The 26,002-nt window shown below is 43.9% G+C and overlaps 2 protein-coding genes across 2 annotated transcripts in view; one reads left to right on the top strand and one right to left on the bottom strand.

The window, feature by feature from the left end:
* Positions 1-15,563, bottom strand: part of fcho1 (FCH and mu domain containing endocytic adaptor 1) — a 35,973-nt gene extending 20,410 nt beyond the window's left edge. The window contains exons 1-3 of the mRNA XM_056415336.1: positions 15,422-15,563; positions 6,615-6,663; positions 519-610 (exon numbers count right to left, since the gene is read on the bottom strand). Of these exons, the coding sequence (XP_056271311.1) occupies positions 519-610; positions 6,615-6,641 (119 nt within the window). The 5' untranslated portion in view covers positions 6,642-6,663; positions 15,422-15,563. The remainder of the gene's footprint in view (positions 1-518; positions 611-6,614; positions 6,664-15,421) is intronic.
* Positions 11,858-23,508, top strand: LOC130194117 (excitatory amino acid transporter 3-like). Its single transcript, XM_056415009.1, has 11 exons — positions 11,858-12,020; positions 19,067-19,207; positions 19,381-19,467; positions 19,942-20,048; positions 20,457-20,638; positions 21,004-21,111; positions 21,281-21,403; positions 22,113-22,307; positions 22,497-22,625; positions 22,718-22,836; positions 23,498-23,508. The coding sequence occupies exons 1-11, from the start codon at positions 11,858-11,860 to the stop codon at positions 23,506-23,508; spliced, it is 1,365 nt and encodes a 454-aa protein (XP_056270984.1).
* Positions 23,509-26,002: the final 2,494 nt, after the last annotated feature.

Raw genomic sequence — 26,002 nt, 5'->3', positions numbered from 1 at the left:
GCGGGACACCGCAGGCTCACGGCAGCATTCATAATCATTTAAAAACAACGCGTCTTCAATTTCAGACGAGAGGTAAACAAAAAGAGGTAAACAAAAACAAGAGGTGAATAACAAAAGGTAAATAAAAACAAAACAAGAGGTTAACAATAACAAGAGGTAAACAAAAACAAGAGGTTAGCAATAACAAGAGGGAAACTAGAATGGGCCCTCGGTAGAGCGCATACCTTCGCAAGATTGGGCATTGAATTATGAACATGTTGGCATTAGTTGCCAATTGGATACAAATTTACCGCGCTATGGTAAAAAGAAGATTTTGACATTTTCATGACCTTGACCTTTGACCCAATTAATCCCAAAATCTAATCAAATGGTCCCCGGATAATAACCAATCATCCCACCAAATTTCATGCGATTCGGTTTAATACTTTTTGTAACACGCATACAAATAAATAAATACACGGCGATCAAAACATAACCTTCTGCATTTTCAATGCAAAGGTAACAAAAACAACACACACCTCTCACGGACGAACTCGGCCAGTTCCTTGGTGGCCAGCTGGCCGTGCTTCATGTTGTGGTAGAGCACGTCGAAGCCGGCATTCTTCTCGCCCTGTAAACAAACAAACAAACAGTCAGACGGGGCTTCAGTAACGTCACATTTGTTTTGCCTTATAATAAATCAATAAACCTTAAAGACGTTGCAGAGGCACATTTTCACACAACTAAAATATTTCGTGAAACTTTTTCCAAATAGACATTTGTTTCTTAGCTCATCAGGATGGATGTTAGGTCCGTTTTAACCAAACACAAAGACCCCCCCCCCCCCCACACACACAATAAAGTTACATTTCACTGTCTGTGCATGTGTGTGTTGCTGTTTTAACAGCTAATAATTAGTCATTACTACATTTGATCATGTAACGTTGCCTGTGTGTCCCCTTGTGAGACGGTTTGCTGATGTTCAGGATCATAAAGTTCCAGCGCGCACGCCGCCGCTCGACCTGGAGACGACCTCGCCATCTATTAGTCGAGCAAAGACGTGCGAGGTGAGAAGAAACCACAACGTTGTTGTTCATAGGAGAAGCTACCGACTTGCAGCTTAGACAGACGACACAGCCGACACCTCACAGCCGACACCTCACAGCCGTCACCGTTGTCATCACACAGACAGACCCAAACACAGACAGACAGACAGACAGACACACACAGACAGACAGACAGACAGACACAGACCCGCGTCAACACCAGACTTCATAAACATGAACACAAGCGCCGGGCCGCGGCGTCAGGGGATAACAGCCGGGACGGAGACGCCGTCAGCTGCTGCTCAGGACCTAAAAATACACAACAGACCAGGTCCCAGGTACCGGGGGGGGGGGGGGGGGGGGGCTGGAATGTGAAGGGACACCCAAAACCACACACACACACACACACACTCTGACTCCCAGCGGTCAGAAACAGGAGCTCAGCCACTGAAGCGTCACAGCTGAGGTCATCAGATGTCTGTCTCCTCTGTGCTCTCATAATGTAAGAAAAACAAAGAGACAGAAAGAGAGAGAGAGACAGAGAAAGAGAGACAGAGAGAGGCTGACAGACAGCGAGAGAGAGAGGCTGACCCAGAAAACATGTCAGTTTCCAGCCGTGAGTCTAGAGATTTATTTCTGGTCTTTTTTCCTCTTGTGATGAACTTTATTATTTTGGCCAATATTAATCTTCAGATTGTTTTGTTCGTGCACACAGCGGCCGTCATGCATCTCGCTTCCATAATAAAAAGCAAAACAACAACATTAGTTATATTAGCATCTTCTGAAACAAAAGGTCAGTTCCCTAAAAACACAGTCTACTAATTTCATGACTATTATGCTGTGGATTTTATTGCTATGTTTTAATTGACTTCATAAAGTGTCATTTCAGTGTTTTGAGCGCCGTGAGTCAAATTATAATTACCACAATTATAACTAAAACTTTATTCGATCAGAACCAAACGATAACGACACGTCTAGTTGAATAGTTGTTGCTCTAATATTTATTTATTATCTGCTCACAAAGACTTGATCATCATGAAGTAAACAGGAAGTAGTTTATAATCGTCGCATCCCACAACAAGGCCTCTGCTGTCACGGTTCTAGCTAAAGCCCGCCTCCTCCCGAGAGCTGTCAATCAAGACGTCCTCAGTCCACCAGAGACGCCCCGTCGTCCTCCAGCCTTCAGAGAATCCTTCACGTCTGATACATGCAGACCCCCCTCCCGGAGATCTGTCTATCTATTAAGTTTGTCACGCCCGATGGAGCCATTAGCATGACAAAGAGAGGCATGCTGGGAAGAGAGGAGGGGAATGGAGGGAGGGGGTCTCGAGAAGACTTCTGAAGACAGCTGAGAGCTGCAGGGGATCTGTTGAGATGTGTTCAGGGACATGGTACGTCTCAGTAAATCATGTGAAGAGGTTCACTCCCTCAAACTGTTCATCATCATGGTGGTCAAGGCTCGAGGCTCCAAGAAGCTTCATATCAAACCTCAACCAATGTCGCCCCGTAACATTTGGCACTGTATTTGACGTCCAAGTGTTCTCGCTCCAAAACCCTTAGAAATACAAATCATTCGTCTTTAGGAAGAAACACATTAAGGGGGTCAGCAGCTCGGCTCAGCCCCGGGTCAGGTCTGTCAGGCGTGCTGTGGAGACACAGGCCGAACTATTTACTGGACGAACCATTTTATATTTTTCTGCAAAAAATAAAATAAATACCAACTCCTGATTGAAAAAACTGAGTCTGATGTTTGAATAAAACGGAGTCAACGAGGCCTTCAGCGAAAGTCAGCTCCTCCTTATTAAGTCCTGTTGCCCTCAGCATCTTGTAAAGTGATGAACAACGAATAGAAGAATAGTTAGAAAAGTATAACTTTTTTTACTAAACTACAGAAAGTGAGTTGAAGGTCTGCAGAGCTTCACAACAACAAATAAAATATTTCTCTGCTGCAGAGGAACTCAGCTGAAACTTTTCACAAAAGAAAAACTGAGCAGTTTGTATTCACAGAAATGCAATTTATCTTTAAATACACTACGGTTCAAACTTTAGGCTCACGTAGAAATGTCCTTATTTTTCAAAGCACTGTTTTTATCAATGAAGATAACATTAAATGACTCATAACTCTCTACATAGTTAATATGTAGATGACTATTCTCTGGTGTTAGTGAAGTCTCTCCAGAGGTGTGTAGAGGCCAGTGGCGGGCCGTCAGGGCCAGCAAGGCCTTCTCTGCTGGCCTAAACATCATCAGAATATATATTTTTTTCTAAATATATTTGCCCACAAATATGTATTCACTTATTTCCCAGAGTAAGAGTTTTTCTCTTAATTTCATAGCGTTCCTCTTGGTTGCGCTGCTGCCAGCGCCAGGTTGAGATTGGGAGGGCTGGTCTTTATGTTAGATCTTTCATCCAATCATATTCAGCCATCGTGTGTTGCCAGGGGGCTAAAATCTGCCCTTAGGCCTTCAGAATCAACATTGCGGGCGCTGGTAGCTTCAAGTGAATGGGAATGACGATGTTGTGTCAACCAATCAGCTTTAGAGTTGGCTCCTCTAGGCCTTCTCGAAGGCCCCGGAACCGGCACAGGAGCAGCGAGCAGGCGGAGTGCTGCACGTCTTTTGATTGGATTACCAATATTGAGAGGCGGGGTCTATGGGCAGGTAGATGCAGAACCTCAGAACTAGGAAACTGAATTTGATAAACGAAATAATTCACGTACTACTAAGCTGTTTGTTCAACCCACAATGGCGGAAGGAGGAGAAGATATCGATTTGGTCGAGGATATAATTATAAGGCCATTCTCAACGAACTTTAAGACCGACGCCGACGCTACAAAGCCCGTCACAGGCGGGACAGGGGTTCGTTCGCCACTTTCAAAGTTCCAACTACGAGCGCTACCGATGGCTCAGGCTCCGAGAAGCTCTGCACACCGGACTGCTGGGGATGCCTGTTGCAAGTGATCGATTTGGTGTTGGGAGCCACACTGGCTTTGAAACTTGAGTTGTCTAACCGAGGCAGCAACGAGACACCAGAGTACGACTCGGCACCTACAAGCATCGGTGCTTTGACAACTTTTGGGGACACGGAGCGGATCTACAGATCAACGAACACGCGGCAACGGAGCTGCACAATGAACAGGTACAGAACAAGAGGGACATATTGAAAAGACTCATTAATTGTGTCATGTGTTTGGGTAAACAGGAACATTCATCTTCATCATATTTATATCGATGTATGTGTGTGTATAAATACACACACATACATCGATAGAAATATACGATTCTCTGAATTCTCAGTGTAACTGAGGGTTTTACGTTACTTAATAACACAAGAAACGACAACTTTATCTTTTTCCGTCTGCTCCTTCACAATAAAAGCCCCGCACCGGAACACTGGTGAACTAATATCTTATATTAGGTTGTTCAGCTGTAGTAAGACGGCATTGAAGGCCTAGATAGAAAATGCACGGCCCGCCACTGGTAGAGGCCCATCTCCAGTGTTCTAATGGGACATTGTGTTATCGCCTTAGAAGACTAGCAGAGGGGTAGAAAACCCTTTAAACCCTTTTTATGTGAGCACAGCTGAAAACAGTTATGTTGCTGAGAGGAGCTATAAAACTGGCCTTCCTTTGAGCCACAAGAAGAACTACATTAATATTTACTATAAACATCATTATTTATAACCTCGTCAACGTCTGGACTAGATTTTATATTCATTAGATAAATAAAAGTGAGTTTACATGGAAAACACCAAATTGTCAGGGTGACCCCAAACTTGAGCGGGAAGAAATATGCACACAAAACACACAAAGATGCAACTAAACTACAGAAGCAGAAGGTTTTAAAGTGGAGCTGCGAGAACAACACGACCACACAGTGCGGCTGCAGCGGTCAGAAGCAGAGCTGGACACGCTCCAGCGCTGCGTCACCAACATCGCCGACACTTCAGGACGAGTTTCGCTGACTCGCAGGAACTCGTTTTCTGCTGACTGCGGGTGGAGCGGCCCGAACAGAGGTGTCAATAACATGGGGAGCAACAACAAGTCATCATGTGATGGCGTTGACACTGATGTGCAGCGTGGGCGGGCCGGAGAGATCCACCTCCCCGAGGCGCGTCGGAGGAAGCGGTGGATAGAAGTCGTGTGGATGATAGAGGTCATGTGGAGGATAGAGGGCATGTAGATGATAGAGGTCGTGTGGAGGATAGAGGTCATGTAGATGATAGAGTTCATGTGGATGATAGAGGGCATGTGAATAGAGGTCATGTGGAGGATAGAGGGCATGTAGATGATAGAGTGCATGTAGATGATAGAGGGCATGTGAATAGAGGGCATGTGGATGATAGAGGTCATGTGGATGATAGAGGTCATGTGGATGATAGAGGGCATGTGGAGGATAGAGGTCATGTGGATGATAGAGGGCATGTGGATGATAGAGGTCATGTAGATGATAGAGTTCATGTGGATGATAGAGGGCATGTGAATAGAGGTCATGTGGAGGATAGAGGTCATATGGATGATAGAGGGCATGTGGATGATAGAGGGCATGTGGATGATAGAGGTCGTGTGGAGGATAGAGGTCATGTAGATGATAGAGTTCATGTGGATGATAGAGGGCATGTGAATAGAGGTCATGTGGAGGATAGAGAGCATGTAGATGATAGAGTGCATGTGAATAGAGGTCATGTGGATGATAGAGGGCATGTGGATGATAGAGGTCATGTGGATGATAGAGGTCATGTGGAGGATAGAGGTCATGTGGATGATAGAGGGCATGTGGAGGATAGAGGTCATGTGGATGATAGAGGGCATGTGGATGATAGAGGTCATGTGGAGGATAGAGGTCATGTGAATAGAGGTCATGTGGAGGATAGAGGTCATGTGGATGATAGAGGTCATGTGGAGGATAGAGGTCATGTGAATAGAGGTCATGTGGATGATAGAGGTCATGTGGAGGATAGAGCTCATCCACATGACCTGTGAGATGCTAAGTTTGCTACATCATAATTATGAGACGCTAAGTCTGCTAAGTCATAATTATGACTTACAGGATCCTAATTAATTTCCATGGGGCGTAAATGGGCTTCCATATAAAAACATGAGGAAAAACAGAGAGAGTGACAAAGGGTGGAGGTTAAGAACAGAGGAATGGTGGAGAGGTACACGAGAAGAGAAGGAGAGAGGGAGGGACAGAGGAGGAGGAGGAGAGAGTTTACTGGTCTTCACCCCAAAGGAAAACCCTCCCGACTCAGCGAGACGAACAACAACGTCATCATTAAACCGAGAAGCAGGCATTAAGTGGCCGTTTGTGTGCGTTTCTATGACCACACACTGTTGTGTGAGTGCGAGTGTGTTTGTGTGTGTGCAGGCAAAAGAAAGAGACGTATACAGGACTTGAACAAACAGAATACTACTGGAGCCGTCCCGCCTCAGAACAGCTTGCTCTTATCTTTAAATCTCCAGGATATCAGGAGCCAGTAATAAGAGATTAAAGTTAAATGCTCAGAAACTATCGAGTTATAAAAGTGTAAACTCCTGATCACTGGAGCAGCATGAGCTCCGTCGTTATGACGACTCGTTTGGACACTTACCCAGAAGTTGTTCTGAAAGAAGGTCATCTTCACCCAGAGTCACAGGAACCTACAACAGAGGGAGAACACATGTGTTTAACAGGGTTCATCCACATGACCAATGAACAGGTTCATCCACATGACCAATGTATAGGTTCATCCTCATGACCAATGAACAGGTTCATCCACATGACCAATGAACAGGTTCATCCTCATGACCAATGAACAGGTTCATCCTCATGACCAATGAACAGGTTCATCCACATGACCAATGAACCTCTCCTGAAGAAGCCCACTCTGGATCCAGAGGTATTGGCTAACTACAGACCGATCTCTAACCTCCCCTTCCTCTCCAAGATCCTTGAGAAAGTGGTCGCAAATCAGTTGTGCGACTTTCTACATCATAATAGTTTATTTGAGAAATTTCAATCAGGATTTAGAAAACACCACAGCACCGAGACGGCACTGGTGAAAATTACAAATGACCTCTTAATGGCAGCAGATAAAGGACTCCTCTCTGTCCTGGTCTTGTTAGACCTTAGTGCTGCATTCGACACCATTGACCATGACATCCTGTTACAGAGACTGGAGCAGTCGATTGGCATTTCAGGCACGGCACTAATTTGGTTTAAATCCTATTTATCAGATCGATCTCAGTTTGTATTTGTAAACGATGACGCCTCGATAACCACCAACGTTAATCACGGAGTTCCACAAGGTTCTGTGCTTGGACCAATTTTATTTACCTTATACATGCTTCCTTTGGGCAATATTATCAGGAAACACTCCATAAACTTTCATTGTTATGCAGATGATACTCAACTATATCTATCGATAAAACCAGAGGAGAGCAACCAACTCGGTAAAATTCAAGCATGTCTTAAAGACATAAAAACATGGATGACCTGCAACTTCTTGATGTTAAACTCAGACAAAACCGAAGTAATTTTAATCGGCCCTGAGCACCTCAGAGATCAATTATCTGGTGATGTGGATTCTGTAGACGGCATTGCCCTGGCATCCAATACCACTGTAAAGAATCTTGGCGTTATCTTTGATCGGGACTTGTCCTTTAACTCCCACGTAAAGAACATCTCAAGGACTGCATTCTTTCATCTACGTAATATTTCAAAAATCAGGCACATCTTGTCTCAAAAAGATGCAGAAAAATTGGTTCACGCGTTCGTTACTTCGAGACTGGATTACTGCAACTCCTTATTGTCGGGCTGCTCTAATAAATCTCTTAGGTCCCTCCAGTTGATCCAGAATGCTGCAGCTCGTGTTCTCACTAAAACTAAGAAAAGAGATCACATCACTCCTGCACTAGCTGCTCTGCACTGGCTCCCAGTAAAATCAAGAATCACTTTTAAAATTCTTCTCTTAACGTACAAAGCCTTGATTGGTGATGCACCATCATATCTTAAGGAGCTTGTAGTACCATATTGCCCCACTAGAGAGCTACGCTCACTAAATGCGGGACTACTTGTAGTTCCTAGAGTCTTAAAAAGTAGAATGGGAGCCAGAGCCTTTAGTTATCAAGCTCCTCTTTTATGGAACAAGCTTCCAATTTCAGTCCGGGAGGCAGACACAGTCACCTCGTTTAAGAGTAGACTTAAGACCTTCCTCTTTGACAGAGCTTATAGTTAGGGCTGAATCAGGTTTGCCCTGGTCCAGCCCCTTGATATGCTGCTATAGGCTTATAGCTGCCGGGGGACGTTTAGGATGCACTGAGTACCTATCTCCTCTTTTTTCTCTCCTTAAGGATGAATTTTCATCTCTCAATCACACGTTACTAACTCTGCTTTCTCCCCGGAGTCCTTTTGACTTCACGTCTCATGGGGTCATCGGACCCTATGAGACGGCATAGATCCTATCTGCCTGATGGATCATTGAGGTCTGGGTCGTGGAATTCCTGCTCCTGACTACGCCTACTGTCCTGTTGAGACTCCGCCTACTGTTGAGACTCCGCCCACTCCTCCACACCGCCATCTGCCTGATGGATCGTGGAGGTCTCCATCGTGGAATATGCCTACTATGAACTATTCATACACTCTGTCATATTCATTGAATGTATTTTAACTCTAAATCTGTCCTTCTGTACACATTACATCTATTGCATCTGTCCATCCTGGAGAGGGATCCTCCTCTGTTGCTCTCCTCCAGGTTTCTTCCCTTTTTCCCCCCTGAAGGGTTATTTGGGAGTTTTTCCTGGTCCGATGTGAGGTTTTGGGGCAGGGATGTCTATGTGTACAGATTGTAAAGCACTCCGAGACAAATTTGTAATTTGTGAAATTGGGCTATACAAATAAACTGAATTGAATTGAACAGGTTCATCCACATGACCAATGAACAGGGTTCATCCTCATGACCAATGAACAGGTTCATCCACACGACCAATGTATAGGTTCATCCTCACGACCAATGAACAGGTTCATCCTCACGACCAATGAACAGGGTTCATCCTCATGACCAATGAACAGGTTCAACCTCATGACCAATGAACAGGTTCATCCACATGACCAATGAATAGGTTCATCCACATGACCAATGAACAGGTTCATCCACATGACCAATGAACAGGGTTCATCCTCATGACCAATGAACAGGTTCATCCTCATGACCAATGAACAGGTTCATCCACATGACCAATGAACAGGTTCATCCTCATGACCAATGAACAGGTTCATCCACATGACCAATTAACAGGTTCATCCACAGTTTATAACCTTAAATGACATAAATTAATAAGAGAAAATCGTTTGATTAAAAGAATAAACATGCAAGTCTTTTCAGTTAAGGTGCGTTCACTTGCAGCGCGGAAAAATGTGCGAGAATGAAAGAGCCTTTGAGTTCAGTCTGTAAGTATGTCCTTCACAATAAAATACCTTGAAAGCTCCGACCAATAAACTAGTTCCCAGAGAGTCGTTCCTGCAGGAACAGGAAGTCTAGAGCAGTGGTCCCCAAACTACGGCCCGCGGGCCGGATCCGGCCCACCTCCCCATTTGGACCGGCCCCCTGAACAATACCAGAGACGCGTTCCGATTTATTATTTTTTTCACCTGGCCCGCTGCCGTTGAGATTGCAGTGAGACGCGGAGAAAATGTGGAGTGGTGCTCTTCGCAATAAAACATCTTTGATGGGACGTGTCGCGTCTCGGCCAATCAGCGTTCAGATGTCCACAGCGTTTGGGAAGTTAGGTTAGCTTGAATGTTAGTCCGCTACATCTGCTGCCGTCACGCTGCACGGTGTAGCGATACTAACAAAGTACCCGTACGTTAAAAACGATGTGATTTAGCATATTTGTAGTATCGATACTTCATTAAAAGAGCGATCAGAGAGCACTCGCAGCGAGTGGCGCGCGCATCGCTCAGCCGTGATGCGCGCACACAGGTATAATATTTTAACTATGGTTGAGCGAAAACTATTTGTAATTTCCATGGACATTTGTTATATGTTCAAATTGTGTCAAAAGTTAAATGTGGGGAAAGACGTTTTACTCATGAACTTGTTGGAAGCGTTCCCAGGAGAACGTCTCCTGGATGAATCCTGAAGTCCTGCAACAGAAGCCGATGAGTCACGGTGCCGACGCAGAGCGCTCCGGCCCGGCAGGGGGTCCCAGACGGGAACACCGGGATGGGAGCAGAGGACTCTGTCGCTCCGGTGGAAACCTGGAGCGCCAGATTGAAACACCGTTAACTAGAACGGGCACTCGGTAGAGCGCATACCTTCGCATATCACAAGATTGGGCATTTAATTATGAACATTTTGGCATTAGTTGCATGCCAATTGGACACAAATGTATCGTGCTATGGTAAAAAAATGATTTTGACCTTTCCATGACCTTGACCTTTGACCCGATTGATCCCAAAATCTAATCAAATGGTCCCCGGATAATAACCAATCATCCCACCAAATTTCATGCCATTCAAGAAGATTTGACCTGTTCATGACCTTTGACCCGATTGATCCCAAAATCTAATCAACTGTTCCCGGATAATAACCAATCATCCCACCAAATTCCATGCGATTCAATACTTTTTGAGTTCTGCGAATAACACATACAAATAAATGGCGATCAAAACATAACCTTCCGCATTTTCAATGCGAAGGTAACAACGCAGCTAATTTACTTCTTATATAAAAAAACATCCTGATTGTTTTCGACACAGCATGCTCCAGAAACAGAAGGGGGGGGGGGGGGAGAGACTTAGAAAGAGAGTGACACATGGAGAGGGGGAGGGAGACAGAAAGAGAATGACAAAAACAGAGAGAGAGAGACAGACACAGAGAGAGAGACACACAAAGAGAGAGAGAGAGAGAAGGAGAGACACACGGAGAGAGACACAGAGAGAGAGAGACACAGAGAGAGAGAATAGTTTTATTATTGACATCTTTATGACAGTTGCTCATATCCTGTGAGCCTAAATAAGTATATTTATTATTTTTGAACACAGGTTAAAAGTTATTTCACAAGTTTAAAAATATGCCACTAATTTATGTTTCAATGCTCCTGGAGTTCAGTCAGTGGGGAGACACTGACCTCTAAAATAAAGCTACTGGAGACGCTCTGACCTCCACACAGACGGCTGCTTTGAATTAGAGGACAAAGTATCTCACTCAGACGGAGGGAGATAAAGTATCTTGTCAAACACCACCACCTTTATTCTCCTGTGGAAGTGAAGCGTCCTCTCCGCCCACACAGAAGCACTAACGTTTCTATTCCCTCTTTCTTCTGCCAGGAATCTACCAACAGACGTCCGTCCTTCAGGAGGAGAGGGAGGTCAACACCTCCACACCTCCACACGCCTCTCCATCCTCTGGCTGAGAGAGGACGCTACAAAAAAAATTGAAAAGACATTTGATGTAGATCTGCAAATTGTTCTCGACAATTAGCAGAATCGATGAACCGTTGGAGTCATTCATCGAGCAGAAAGCCAAAATGTGTTTTATATCGTTGAAGTGAATATCTTTGGGTTTTGAAAAAACTAAAATATATGATTTAATCAAAACAACGAGAAGTTAGTCACTAAATGTTGGTACGAAGCCGAGCTGCAGACCAAATGACCAGACCATGACCGTACTTTATTCTCACTGGTGGTGAGTCACTGAGTCTATGAAGAGAAAGATGACCATCGTCTTCATCATCTTCAGCGCCCTGTAATTGTCAACACGGCCCACAAAAGCAAAATGCGTCAGCAGAAACACGAGAGCCCTTTAAATGTGACGCGCTGCCACCAGCGACCTCATCAGGTACAGCCTGGTGCATGAGCCAAGGGCCGAAGCAGCTTCAGAGGCTTCAGGGGCCGAAGCAGCTTCAGGGGCCGAAGCAGCTTCAGAGGCTTCAGAGGCCGAGGCAGCTTCAGAGGCTTCGGGGGCCGAAGCAGCTTCAGCCCTGCGACAAGCTCAGTGCTCTTAAAGAGGCCGAGCGTTGAGAGAGAGAGAGAGAGAGACACAGAGAGAGACACAGAGAGAGAGAGAGAGAGAGAGAGACAGAGAGAGAGAGAGAGAGAGAGAGAGAGAGACACAGAGAGAGAGAGACACAGAGAGAGAGAGAGAGAGACAGAGAGAGAGAGAGAGACAGAGAGAGAGACAGAGACAGAGACAGAGAGAGAGACACAGAGAGAGAGAGAGAGAGAGACAGAGAGAGAGAGAGCCCAGGCTGGATCTCCCCATTGTCCTGTCCTCTGAATGTGACACTGTCACAGCATCACATTCAGAGTCTGTGTGACAGGCGGCATCACTCAAGACCCTGGCATGAGCGAGAGAGAGAGAGAGGCTGAGAGAGAGAGAGAGAGAGAGAGAGAGAGGCTTAGAGAGAGATTCTGAGAGAGAGAGAGATTCTGAGAGAGAGGCTGAGAGAGAGAGAGAGAGAGGCTGAGAGAGAGAGAGAGAGAGAGAGAGAGAGAGAGAGAGATTCTGAGAGAGAGGCTGAGAGAGAGAGAGAGAGAGAGAGAGAGAGAGAGAGAGAGAGAGGCTGAGAGAGAGAGAGAGAGAGAGCAGGTAGCTAGCTGAGGGGATCCCCCTCCTTTGTGCTATATGAACACATTTTTTATTTATTTCTCCTTTTCACCGTTTTTTGCGCATAAAGCATAAAAAATGATCCAGTAACCCAGAACCAGATCCGTATTCTGCCCCAGGCCCGACCCATCTGCCACAGAGCAGACCTTGGCTAGGTGCTGAGGTCATGGCTTTACACCAACAACAACAAAAAGCTACACCATTTCACAGCAGGGAGCCTGTGCTTCTAAACATGTTTTCATAATTGCACTCTGAATTAAAAAAGTACTCAGGAGTTTTGTTTGTGTCGTGAGGTTAGCATGGTTCTGGCCTCGTGGTTCTGGCCTGCTTGTGGAAGACCTCGCAGCACTATAGCCTACATACGAGAGGCCACACATGCATCATTAATATGTGTCACTGGCACCAAATAGTGCGTTGTAAGAGAGCCAGTGTGTGGGGGGGGGGGGGGGGGGACACAATAAGTAATAGAAAGAAGATCCCCATGTGTCAAAGATTAGCTATGCATGGCTGCAACTGTGTGCACATTAACACGGCGATGCATTCAAATACAGATGCAAAGCGTGAGTCTGGAGCGTGAGTCTGGAGTGTGTCCCACGCGTCCTTCTGTCCGGCTCCACAAACACACCGTATACTAACCCGCCTACAACCATTCCTTTAGTCAGGTCCAGGTATTAAAGAACGACCTCCACGTTGCTCTCACACGCCAAAAAGAACAACGTGTCATCAGTAGCCAATGAAAACGTTGCTCCTGTCTCGACGTCCAGTGAACGCGCCACAGAGGAGCTAAGAGCTACGATGGCTACGCAACATGGTGGGATACTCATCATGGTGTCTGGCATCCACACACAGAACCATGAGGGAGCCATCAGGAACCCAACATGGTTCTTCAGAGTGATGCCATAGAACAACCATTTCTGGTTCCACAGAGAACCTTTCAAACCAGGGTTCTTTAGAGAACCATTTCCTTAGAGAGTTCAACTTCAACTGAATCTCTAAAAACATATCCATGAGGTAAACAATGCATCCCAGAACGACTCAAGAAAGAGAGAGAGACACAGAGAGAGTGACAGAGAGAGAGAGAGAGACACAGAGAGAGAGAGAGAGGCAGAGAGAGAGAGAGAGACACACACACAGAGAGAGAGAGAGAGAGACACACAAAGAGAGAGAGGGGGGGGGGAAACCGCCCGGCCGACAGCGCGGCGGAGCAGAAGAAGAAGACAGGTGTGCTGCAGTGTGAAGACACAAATGATGCGGCGTGTTGTTATTTCAGCGGCTTGAGATTAAAACTGTCCACTGGGCAGTTGAAGGGGAACACCGGGCTGCTTGATTTGGTGCAACCGCCTGAGAGTTGTGCACATTAAGTGCATCAAAAACCTAAAATTATGATTTGTTTTTCTTGCATACACACAATAGAGCCGGCATATGTTGAGAGAGAGGAACTCAGGGCTGTTGTTACCACCACACCTTTAGTTAACATGCACGTTTGAGCATATTTTTCATCTGTTCTCTATTCAAAAGCTACTTTTACCCAAATATACAAACACAAACCGATATCTGCAAAACATTCACCATTTAAATGGTTGTTTTAGTGTCACACTAAAAAAGAACCGCCAGTCATTTGAGAGCGATGATGGGCTCCAATGGCTGCGTTTGATTTTCAGGCTGTTGGTCAAAACTTTTAGATTATTTTGTCTTTTAAGAGGGTCCATTTGGTAAAGTTAAGGCCATAATGCACAATATATAAAAATAAAACACTACTCCAATGTTGTCGGATCAAAAAGACGATCCAAAGAGTTCAGCTCCGTCTGATCCGGTCCATCCTGAGGTGCACAAAGAGCTGGACCACGCTGCGTCTCCAGGTTGATTCTCCAATGGAGGCAAAGATACCCCCCAGACGTCAGAATCCACATATCCAGGACGGACTGGTTCATATTTGCAGGCTCAGGCAACCTAGAAACCCCAAAATGTTTCTCCGATCTGTGATGCAACAATACACATACAACTGGCTCCTGAAGGCATCATTATCAGTGATTCCAGCTTGGATTAGTACCAGCAACAATATTAATAACCAGTCCACATGATTGTAAATGGAGTTTTTTAACCTATTTTTTAATAGACAGCCACAGTCTTGGTAGGGATCAAGTCATCGATTCATATGATTGTACAGACGCAATAGTAAAACAACATTTTTAAAAAGGACTGCACCATTCAATCTAATTTAAATAGTATTCATGTATTTCCCATATTTAAATGTGCCTATACTATATCGGGTATATGGATCCTTTAAGATGTCCACTTCATCAAATACAACTTAGTGGGTTTGACATGATTGTACAAACGCCATCGTACAACTTTTTTTTTAAAGGAACAACAATATGATAAAAAATCCTCTATACAAGCTATTTAAAAAAGGCTTAAATATCTAACTTAAATAGCTGAAATGAGTCCACCTGTCCCACCTCGACAGGTGAGGCTGAGTCTTGAACACCTCTCTGGACAGAGGACATGGGCTCATGAGACTCAGCAAGTTCACGTTGTGTTGTATTCAACGTTCATTTTAAAGAGCACACACGTCGGTCGTCTCTCGTTAAGTTGCTCGTTCAACACGCTGCATTTAAACGTGTAGACTAGTCGTGTCTACTCGTGTCTAGTCGTGTCTACTCGGGTCCACTCGGGTTCAATTCACCGATGTCCCAGCATGCTCCACCAACTCGATATGTTTAATAGCCTAGCGTTAGCTCGGTCTTTTTGAATGATATTCACGTAACGAAGGCGGTAAAAGAAGAAGAAGAAGGCGGAAAATTAAATACCTGCGTGGAATTTTTCCCCGACGTTTTATCGTAAATGTTCCATCCCCAGAGTCTGTTCTCGGCGGCCGCGGTCCGAACACTTGTGCGCAGCCGGAACGGTTTGATCATCGTAGTGGAAATCCAGCCAGGCAGTTTTTCAGTGTGCGCGCGAGCGCTCCCGCCCAGCGCGCCGCCGATTGGCTGCCGCTCCCGCCCATCAGAGAGTGTACCGCGTAGTAGGCAGAGCAACCGTGGGGGAAAAGGCGGAGCTAAGAGAGCGTACTGGCAGCCCATTGGGTGTTTCTTTCCAGAGCTACGCCCACATAAATACGAACAGTTGAAGAGTTAAATGGAAACCGACCCGAGGGATATGGCTCCTGTGTTCCGCCGGACTGGAACCAGATTAAAACATATATGTATATAATATATATAATTTATCATATATAATATATAAATATATTTATATTATATATGTCATATATAATATATAGATATATATATATATATATTATATACTATATATTATATATATATATATACAGGACTGTCTCAGAAAATTAGAATATTGTGATAAAGTTCTTTATTTTCTGTAATGCAATTCAAAAAACAAAAATGTCATGCATTCTGGATTCATTACAAATCAACTGAAATATTGCAAGCCTTTTATTCTTATAATATTGCTGATTATGGCTTACAGCTTAAGAAAACTCTAAAATCCTATCTCATAAAATTTTTATATTTCCTCAGACCAAGTAAAAAAAAAGATTTATACCAGCTGAGTGTTTGTCAAGGCTCAGGAAACCCTTGCAGGTGTTTCGAGTTAATTAGACAATTCAAGTGATTTGTTTAATACCCTACTAGTATACTTTTTCATGATATTCTAATATTTAGAGATAGGATATTTGAGTTTTCTTAAGCTGTAAGCCATAATCAGCAATATTAAAAGAATAAAAGGCTTGCAATATTTCAGTTGATTTGTAATGAATCCAGAATGCATGACATTTTTGTTTCTTTAATTGCATTACAGAAAATAAAGAACTTCATCACAATATTCTAATTTTCTGAGACAGTCCTGTATAAGCAACAAAATTGTATTTCTCCTAAATCAATGCTCATCTATTGACTTGTTTACACCTATGCAGTCAAGCCTCTTGGGGCACTAAATAGAGCCTGTCATGAACCACCAATACAGAAAGACATGCATGCACATTACTTTTTGCACACAGTCAAAACATCTGTAATGTATGTAACACTTTCTGTTTGCTTGTTTTGATCCTTTGGGATAGAGTAGTCCTTTAGAGCTTCAGGGTACCCACCAGTGTGTTGACAGACATGTGCCTCACCAACATGGCTCTTAAAAGTTGTTAAAAGAAGCGGCAGTATATTGAGTGCTCCTATATATCACTCTCAGTCCTAATAGTCATATAGTGCAGCTAATGATGATCATGACTACACAAGCAATTCATACACAACACATAATATTGATTTTGTAATGTGCAGGTCAAAAAACACATACCTAAAAATATATATATACATTTGTTCTGAAAGACATTGTGGGATTTAGTTTACCGCCCACACACACACACATCTGCAATCCCGGTGGATTCGGTATTAATAACGTTGATGACAGCAACTCCCAATTGCTGCTATTTGGTGTGAAAAAGGATTGAATGTTTTTTTCCGTTGCCGACGAGAGACCTATCTGTGCTTGGATTCTCGCGTATAGATCTCAGAGGAGGTCACAGATACTGTGGCATTTGTCTTCTCGTCAAGTTTTTAAATCCTGAAGAGTTCAGGGGGCTCGTTCCACATTCGTGCTAACAAAACCGGCACGGCAACCAACACGGGTGCGGAACATAAAGATGTAACCATACAGGTTTGGTTGAGGCAACAGTGAAACTCAATGGCTCTGGGTTAGATGTCTCAATGTATAAAAGAGGCGTGTCCGTCAGTTTTATTTTTTCTTACCAAGCTATACTGATTTGCAGGCAGTCTTGCGGGCCGTAGTTAAACTCAAACGGGCTGCATCCGGCCCTCGGGCCGCTAGTTGAATAGGCCTGTAGGGCCGAATACGCGTGGCCCCTTTAAGAGAAGGGACGTTGCCATGGTGACACCAGAGACACCGCAGAGCTGACCGGGGTTACGGTTTAAGAAGCGGCCGTGTTAACTGGCGACTTTGAACCGACCGCGTCCGTCGTTGTAGATACAGAAAGCCGTTGGAAATAGGAAGAGAACACGTACCGTCCCACTGTTTAATTCATATAGCAGCTATATTAGTTTGTGTATGGGAGGGTTTGACACTGTGTTCCTAAATTAAACCAAGCGGCATTCACGATGACAGCTATTCTTCATCCTATTTTTCAAACGGCCATCGTAACCAGACGCGTTGGGCTGAAAAGTCGCAAAATATTAGACCTGGCGGAACAGATTGCCTCGTATTCGTAATGACATGGCACACCACACATTTAAGATCAATCTGAGTTTAAGACAATTAAAGACTTTTTAAGGCCTTATTTTTAGGAAAAGCAATGTAATACTTGTTAAGGACCCGCGGCCACCCTGTATATATATAATGTTCCATGTTATTTTATTTGTTTATGGGCATGTTGGAAAAAACAGTTTATCTCAAACCCCTGTCTGTAGGCCGTTGGTGCGCGTGTCCGGGGGACTAACGGACACGCGACTCGCCAGCCAACCGTTAGACTGAGAAAATGGCGGATCGATGGACTCTAGACGACTTCAGCCGCGGCGAGAGATGTCTGGCAAATTGCCGACAACATTATTTAAACATATCAAGCCTGGTGGCCGTTATCGTCGGTGAGTAACTGTGTTCCGTCTGTATTTGGACAACACGGTGAGATAAGAGAGTGTTGAGTAAAGTGTGCGGCGCCTAGCAACCAATTATTTTTGTATAACCAGTATTGTTAACTAGCCTCAGGTTTGTATGCAATCCACGTTAATTATTGTACGGTCTCCAATTTATTAGACGGCCACTTCCCAAATAAATATATAAATAGATAGTTTGAGGCAAATTATTTTATTTATTTGGTAGTTATTTTATTTGCTCGCGGGCTAAGCTAAGCTAAGCTAGCCTGCACTTGGTCCGTAGCAACGGTCTCTTGGTCATAGCAACGCTGGACTGCAAGACTTGACCAATCAGAATAGAGCACTCAACAAAGCTCTGATACCATTTATAATTTCATAAAAAACATACAACTTTTAAAAAGTATTATTCCCTTTAGCACCATCAACATGTATTAAAAATACAAACTAACTATTATTGTGTTAAACACAGGAAACGCTGGTCTTTGCGTCCACATTGTGTTCTTCATGGAGGCAGCCAGGCTACAGCTGATCTGAAGCTCAGGCTTACTTATTGCTCCGATGATCATTGTGCAGCGGGATGTAACTTAGCTTTAATAGCAGCTCTGAAGATGTCTGTCCTGGGTGATTTATAATGTATGTTTAAGTGAAAATAGTCTTGAGTCTTGTTGATGAAAGTGCTTCAAGTTTTCAAAATTGTGGCCTTTGTTCTATGTTTTTGTGTCAACAATGGAGAAAAAAACTGTATAGCGTTGTGTTATGTTTTCCCATTCCTTGTCTCACGCATTTCAAACCATTTGCTTATTGTAATTATATTGTGTTGTTTTTGTTTTTTTCACACAGGCACCACATTGGGCTTCTGCATGAAGACGTTCCGCCCGTACTCAGAAGAGAGCCACTACTACCTCCGCCTACCAGGAGAGCTGCTGATGGCGAGCCTTAAGACTGTCTCTCTTCCTCTTATGGTGACGAGTGTCATTTTAGGTAAACCCGAGGTTCACTTCTCCCTCCCGTATCTAGTATCCATCTTCTACATAGGGAATACAGAAGGAGGGTACCATTTCAACCCTGCTTTCTGGCAATGCTTTTCATTTACATCACAGGCACCCTTGGATATGATTATTTTATTATCTTTTATTTTATTTTTTTCAATGTAGGAACAGTAAACCTGAGAGCGCCCATGAAGATCGCTCTGCGTGCGGCCTTCATCTTTGTCCTCACGACAGTTGTCGCTGTGCTGATAGGTAAGAGAAATGTTACTCTATTACGGTTTTGGTTCTACTTTTCGTTTTTTTGGTGCACATTTCTGACTACATCACACAGCTAATGAACTTATGTAACGTGAAGCAACTTTTTATTGCTTGAAGACCCTTTCCTGTTTTATTTAAGTGTTTATATGTCATCAACCTTCGCAGTCATTTTCACATTTTGTGTTTTTTTATGATGTATGTTTATGAATTATCCTTGAAGAGCAACACTTTAGTTTTGGTTCCAAACAGCCATGGCCCAGGTCTAACACCTAAAAAGAAAGAACTTGTTCAATACGGTGGTTGTGTGTTTAGAAATCCCTTCAAATCGAGACCTCGTTAGACCAATGAAGTCGGGACCTAATTTTTAAAATGACTATTTAAACTATCGTTTCATGAAGTCACGAACCATGTCGACCAGCGGCAGCACGCGTGCCGCTTCTGACGCTCACCTCTAACACGTGCTTGCAGGGTTGATGCTGGTTCTGGTGATCAAGCCTGGGGCGGCTTACACCGAGGACCAAGACGATCAGCAGGCGGAGGTAGAGTTCACCTTCAGGGACTTCTTCATGGATCTCGTGAGGTGAGAAGGAAGTGCCATGACATCGGAGTTCAAGCTGCATTCAGTGTGCGATTTGTCAACATTTGCAAGCTGCCTAATCTGTTTCACTCTTCTTTATTCTTAAAAGGAACATGCTCCCAAGTAACGTGGTCCAGGGTTCCTTCAAAACGGTATCTTTTTAATTTCTATGACCATGTCGTCTCTTTTTCCATATGAGGGAGACGACGCCATATTTACGTGAACACACTCTCCTTTCTTTTCTTAGTACAAGACTACGAGGCTGCGGTTCGCAAATCACTCGTTGAACTCAAACTCTAGCCTGAAGACGGTACATCTTTTCCTCCTCACTATCAAGTGTTTTGGAAGTGTAGTGGTAGTTGCCTTCAGACCCCTCTGAATGTTGACCCCCCCCGTCTTGTTTCAGAATGACACTGTTGTGCAACTGGAGGGTCACTATGTGGACGGCACCAACACGCTGGGCCTGATCGTGTCCGCCCTTTTGACTGGAGTGGCCCTGAAGAGCATGGGGGAAAGTGGCCAGGTCATCGTGGACCACATGAAGACCGTCAACGTGCTGTGCAAAGAAGTGGTCAAATTAATCAAGTGGTGAAGTGAAACGGCTTATTCCATACCACGCTGGAATATTCCACCTATTTACAGAACTTGAGTAAAGATCCCTCAGCGTAGTGTTTATGCTCCTCTTTGACTTTTAAAAACAGGATCTTTTCTTCTGGCAGGGTTTTCTATTAGAACAAAAAGTATATTTCCCCCTGCTACTCTTAGTTAAATAAAAATCAAATACAAATAACCAGTTAGTGTTTCAGATAATTGTTGCATTTCGTACAATATTTATTCCCAATCATATTTGTTTTTCCCCCTTTTCCTTTCTTTTGGAGTAATATTGCATTATCAGACTACTGTCCCAAGTTATTGAGGTTCCCTCTGCTTTTCTTTTTGTGTGTTTTCTCCAGGTTCTGGCCATTTGGATTGAGCTCCATAATTGCCAGCAATATCTTTGCGGTGTACGATCTGGAGACCATCCATAAACTGGGAGAGTTTGTGTTGGTGGTTTTTGTCGGGTACGCTCTCCTTTCCTCACGTGCACCAACATACGAACAACGTGCTTGTTCTTTTGGTTTGTCAAGCACACGCACGCCATTGTTTTCACCGTCAGACTAAAACACACCAAATGGGCCTGAAGCCTTCTGCTAATTTCCTGTCATCATTGTGTCTTGAACTGTGTTTCAGACTCCTCATCCACGGGTGCGTCGCTCTCCCGGCCTTGTACTGCCTCCTGGTGAGATGCAACCCGTGGCATTGCATCAAGGGCGTTCACCTTGCCTTATTGACTGCTCTGATGAGCTCCTCCAGGTACGAGGATATTTGAGGCTGTGCTTCTAGTCTGTGTCTGTATGTTCATCCGCCAGATACTTTTTTTTTTTTAAGATTTATTTTTATTAACAAACATTTTTTTACAGGATATTTGTAGTGAAATAGCCAGCATTTACTGTTTGTTATACTGAAAGTATTATTTTACAAAAAGAAAATACACAAATGTATAGCCTTATAGAAACACCACACAAGAATGATGTTGTTTTTTTTAACATAAGATGAAAACAAGGAGAAAACAAAACAAATATATGACACAAACTTTCCCCCAGCCCACCCCTCCCCTTGTATGGCTCTCAGTTTCCTTTCATTCACATATCTACATGCACCCATCCGTACACATTTATATCCACATAAACCAATACAGTATTCACAACATACACATCATTGTGGACCCCCCAAAACCAAACCAAAAGAAAGAACCTGCAGCGGGCTTAACTTGACGCGGTCCAGGAAGGCTCACACCACCACGATCAGCCAAGTCCAGAGATGGCAGAATGTCTCTGAAGGGGCCCCAGATGTTTCCAAAGGCTGCCTGCTTCCCGCTCACATTATACAAGATCTTTTCAGGTGTCCGCCAGATACTTTGAAAACAAATATTGTAAAGCAACTAACACCAAAGGGATTTCACGTGTGTGATTGCTCTCGTGTGCCTTGTGCGTGACGAGAAAGCGTGCGCTGTGTCTCAAAGCTCGGCCACGGCGCCCGTCACTCTGCGATGCTGTGAGGAGGGAAACGACGTGGACCCGCGAGTCGCCCGCTTCTTGTTGCCCATCGCGACCACCGTCAACAAGGACGGGTCGGCCCTTTACGACGTGGTCGCCGTCGTGTTCCTCGCCCAGCTCAGCGGCATCGAACTGAGCTTGAGCAGGATCATTGAAATCAGGTGAGTCGCGGTTAAATCTCTCTCTTCGGTCCTCGAGTGAAACCGATGTTAAAAAACCATCCGTAGTTGCATTGGTCAGGAAGATGTAATACGGCATGTTTAGGACATGAGAAGAACCGTTTTGCATGACTGTGTCTTCATCAACCGACTCGAGTCGCTCAGTGAGCAGCCGGTGTGTTTCATCTCCAGCCTCAGCGCAGCAGGGGTCCCGGCGACGGGAGCCGTGGCGACGGGAGCCGTGACCACGCTCTTCGTTCTGGAGGTGGCGGGCTTACCCACGGAGAACGCCTCCATCTTGTTCGCCGTGGAATGGATCCTGTAAGTTCCACTGCTTTCATCGAATCGTCATCAACAGCGTCACGCAGATGTATTCTCTGCTTTCATAGCACACGACGGTTTCCCTCTTTCAGAGACCGCCTCAACACGGTCGTTAATGTCTGGTCGGACTGCGTCTGCGTGAAAATTGTCGCCGCCCTGTCCAAAAGGGAACTGGAGGACGAACAGCAAGGAGAGCAGGTGGCGAGAGCAGGTGACCTTCTCACCACGTATATTTGTAGAGAGCGTGTGTGTGTGTGTGTGTGTGTGTGTGTGTGTGTGTGTAGAGGGCTTTTAAAAGAAGATACAATGGATACGATGGATCATCGAGGTCTGGGTCGTGGAATTCCTGCCACCGACTACGCCACTGCCCTGTTGAGACTCCGCCCACTGTTGAGACTCCGCCCACTCCTCCTCTCTACCTCCATCTGCCTGATGGATCGTGGAGGTCTCCATCGTGGAATATGCTGACTATGAACTCTTCATCCAGTCTGTCACATTCATTGAATGTGTTTAACTGCAATGATTCCTTCTGGTCACATGACATCTATTGTTCTGTCCATCCTGGAGAGGGATCCTCCTCTGTTCTCTCCTCAAGGGTTCTGACCTTTTTCCCCCCTGAAGGGTTGTTTGGGAGTTGTTCCTGATCCCATGTGAGGTCAAAGGTCAGGGATGTCTATGTGTACAGATTGTAAAGCACTCCGAGACACATTTGTAATTTGTGAAATCGGGCTCTACAAATAAAGTGAATTGAATTGAATGAAACCAGGCCCGTTGGACATCAGACATGGAACATGTGGAGACTCTCCAACATGTGCTCTGGCTCTTCCACTTTGTCACGCCATTGATGGCTGTGTTGTGTTTTGTCATCTTAGACGCCGAGTGATGATGTCGAGGGACGCGTCACGCCGGGGTCAGCAGGTCAGCAGGTCAGCAGGTCAGCAGGTCCATTTCACCCCCTGAGGCTGATGAGTTGTGTTCCATCACATATTGTAACAGTTTAGCTCCACGCCTTCCTTTTTGGATTAGTTGTTTTCATCCTGTCACTATCATGTCATTCCAGATCCTGCTTCCCAACTCCCACCTCCACCTGCCACCTCACCTCCGCCTTCACCTGCCACCTCCACCTATTTAGTTTTTAGTTTTTTTAGTATTTAGTTTTTATTTATTTAGTCTCTCTCCCTCCCTCCCTCACTCACTATATACACACTATTGTCTACACACTATCTACACACTATTATCTACACATTATCTACACACTATCTACACACTATTATCTACACATTATCTTCACATTATATGCTGATTATCTACATATTATTTACATAATATACATATTATCTATATATTATCTTAACATTATCTACACATTATTATCTACACATTATTATCTACATATTATTTACATGATATATACATATTATCTATATATTATCTTAACATTATCTACACATTATTATCTACACATTATTTACATGATATATACATATTTTCTATATATTATCTTAACATTATCTACACATTATTATCTATACAATATTATCTATGCGTTATCTACACATTATCTACATAATTCCAGACTACAGCGCTCCAAATTAAATCAAAGAAATAATAAAAGATCAAATAATTAATTAATTTAGTCTGAGCCTCTGGTCATTGGTTGTTTTTGTAATAATTAAAAACTGCATTCATTAGTTGGAATGCTTCAGCAGTCCAACTCTTGTTCTTGTCTTCTTTATTAAACTTCTTTATATTATTATTCTATTTCTTCCGTACCTTTTTTGTCCCTTTTCATCTCCTTCATATATTCAGCTATTCTAATATTAAAAAATTCAGCTTCTTCAGGATTAGATTGGAATGACCTTTCTATTTCAAATGTTTCAAATTTTTGTATATTTAAATATTTTGATGTTATTTTTAATTCATCAGATCCTATGGAGAAAATCTTCAACTGTAAAAAGCTTACAGTATCTTCATATCTCTGTCAGTATATGTGACCAAATGACCAGTTTGTGTAAGATCTCTACTGTACTCAAAATGCCGCCTGTGTGCCATAACATGTAGCATACTAAAGTAATGGAAATGGGAATTTTACTTGATCTATAATAGATTTTGTTCTTATTATTACATTAAGCAGTTGTTGACTGTCATATATAACTGCCATAACATGTTATATCACGACTCTTATATAACAGGGAACTCCCGGAACTTGAAGCGGATGAATTGCTATTTTTCCTGTATAATTATATGACAATTACGACCATTATGCCTCTGAAAGTGCCATGAATTAATTATGACTCTTAAAAAGACTGACAGATGGCCACTCACTGACACCAAACCCCCATGTTTGGGAAGTTCTCAGTGGAAACTCGCAAAAACAAATAAATAAAACACAAAATCCTTTTTATAAGCATGAACGACCTGGGATAACTTGTTCTTGAAATGTGATACAAGCTCATTACGTGGTGCCCCGCATTTTTTACACATGTTTTACCTGAGAGTTTGACCTCTGAGTCGTTGGGGAAGCACACACTGATTCATTCATCCAGATGGTCCACGCGTCTCTACTCTGGAGGCTGTCATGTCATCCTCTGAACACACTGAAGCACTAAATAATGTAGATCCAGGGGATCCCCGAGCTGAGGTCATGGAGGTGATGAGGAAGGGTGGCCCAAAACCTCTTTTCGAAACAATACTTTTAGTTGCATAACAACTGCCTCTGAGTCAGCTGTTTCATTGTGTTTGTTGACCCTTCCATGGGGTGATAGAGGGGTATTTGTTGACCCTTCATGGGTTAATAGAGGGGTATTTGTTGACCCTTCCATGGGGTGATAGTGGGGGATTGGTTGACCCTTCCAAGGGGTGATGGGGTATTTGTTGACCCTTCATGGGTTAATAGAGGGGTATTTGTTGACCCTTCCATGGGGTGATAGAGGGGTATTTGTTGACCCTTCATGGGGTGATAGAGGGGTATTTGTTGACCCTTCATGGGGTGATAGAGGGGTATTTGTTGACCCTTCATGGGTTAATAGAGGGGTATTTGTTGACCCTTCATGGGGTGATAGAGGGGTATTTGTTGACCCTTCATGGGGTGATAGAGGGGTATTTGTTGACCCTTCCATGGGGTGATAGAGGGGTATTTGTTGACCCTTCATGGGTTAATAGAGGGGTATTTGTTGACTCTTCCATGGGGTGATAGAGGGGTATTTGATGACCCTTCCTGTCTGTGTTTCCCTGACTGTTTTGGGAAACCCGGTCACTTAAACCAGATCCTGTTGTTGTCATTATTGCCTTGACACAAGTGCACTAATGAGCGCTCTTCCTCTAATTGGACCATGACATACTGTGAAAATACCACAGGCATGATACGGTCCATCACC

This window comes from Pseudoliparis swirei, chromosome 5, assembly GCF_029220125.1.
Source record: "Pseudoliparis swirei isolate HS2019 ecotype Mariana Trench chromosome 5, NWPU_hadal_v1, whole genome shotgun sequence".
NCBI lineage: Eukaryota > Metazoa > Chordata > Actinopteri > Perciformes > Liparidae > Pseudoliparis > Pseudoliparis swirei.
The sequence above is the reverse complement of the archived record's forward strand: the minus strand, read 5'-3'. Positions and strand labels throughout refer to the sequence as shown.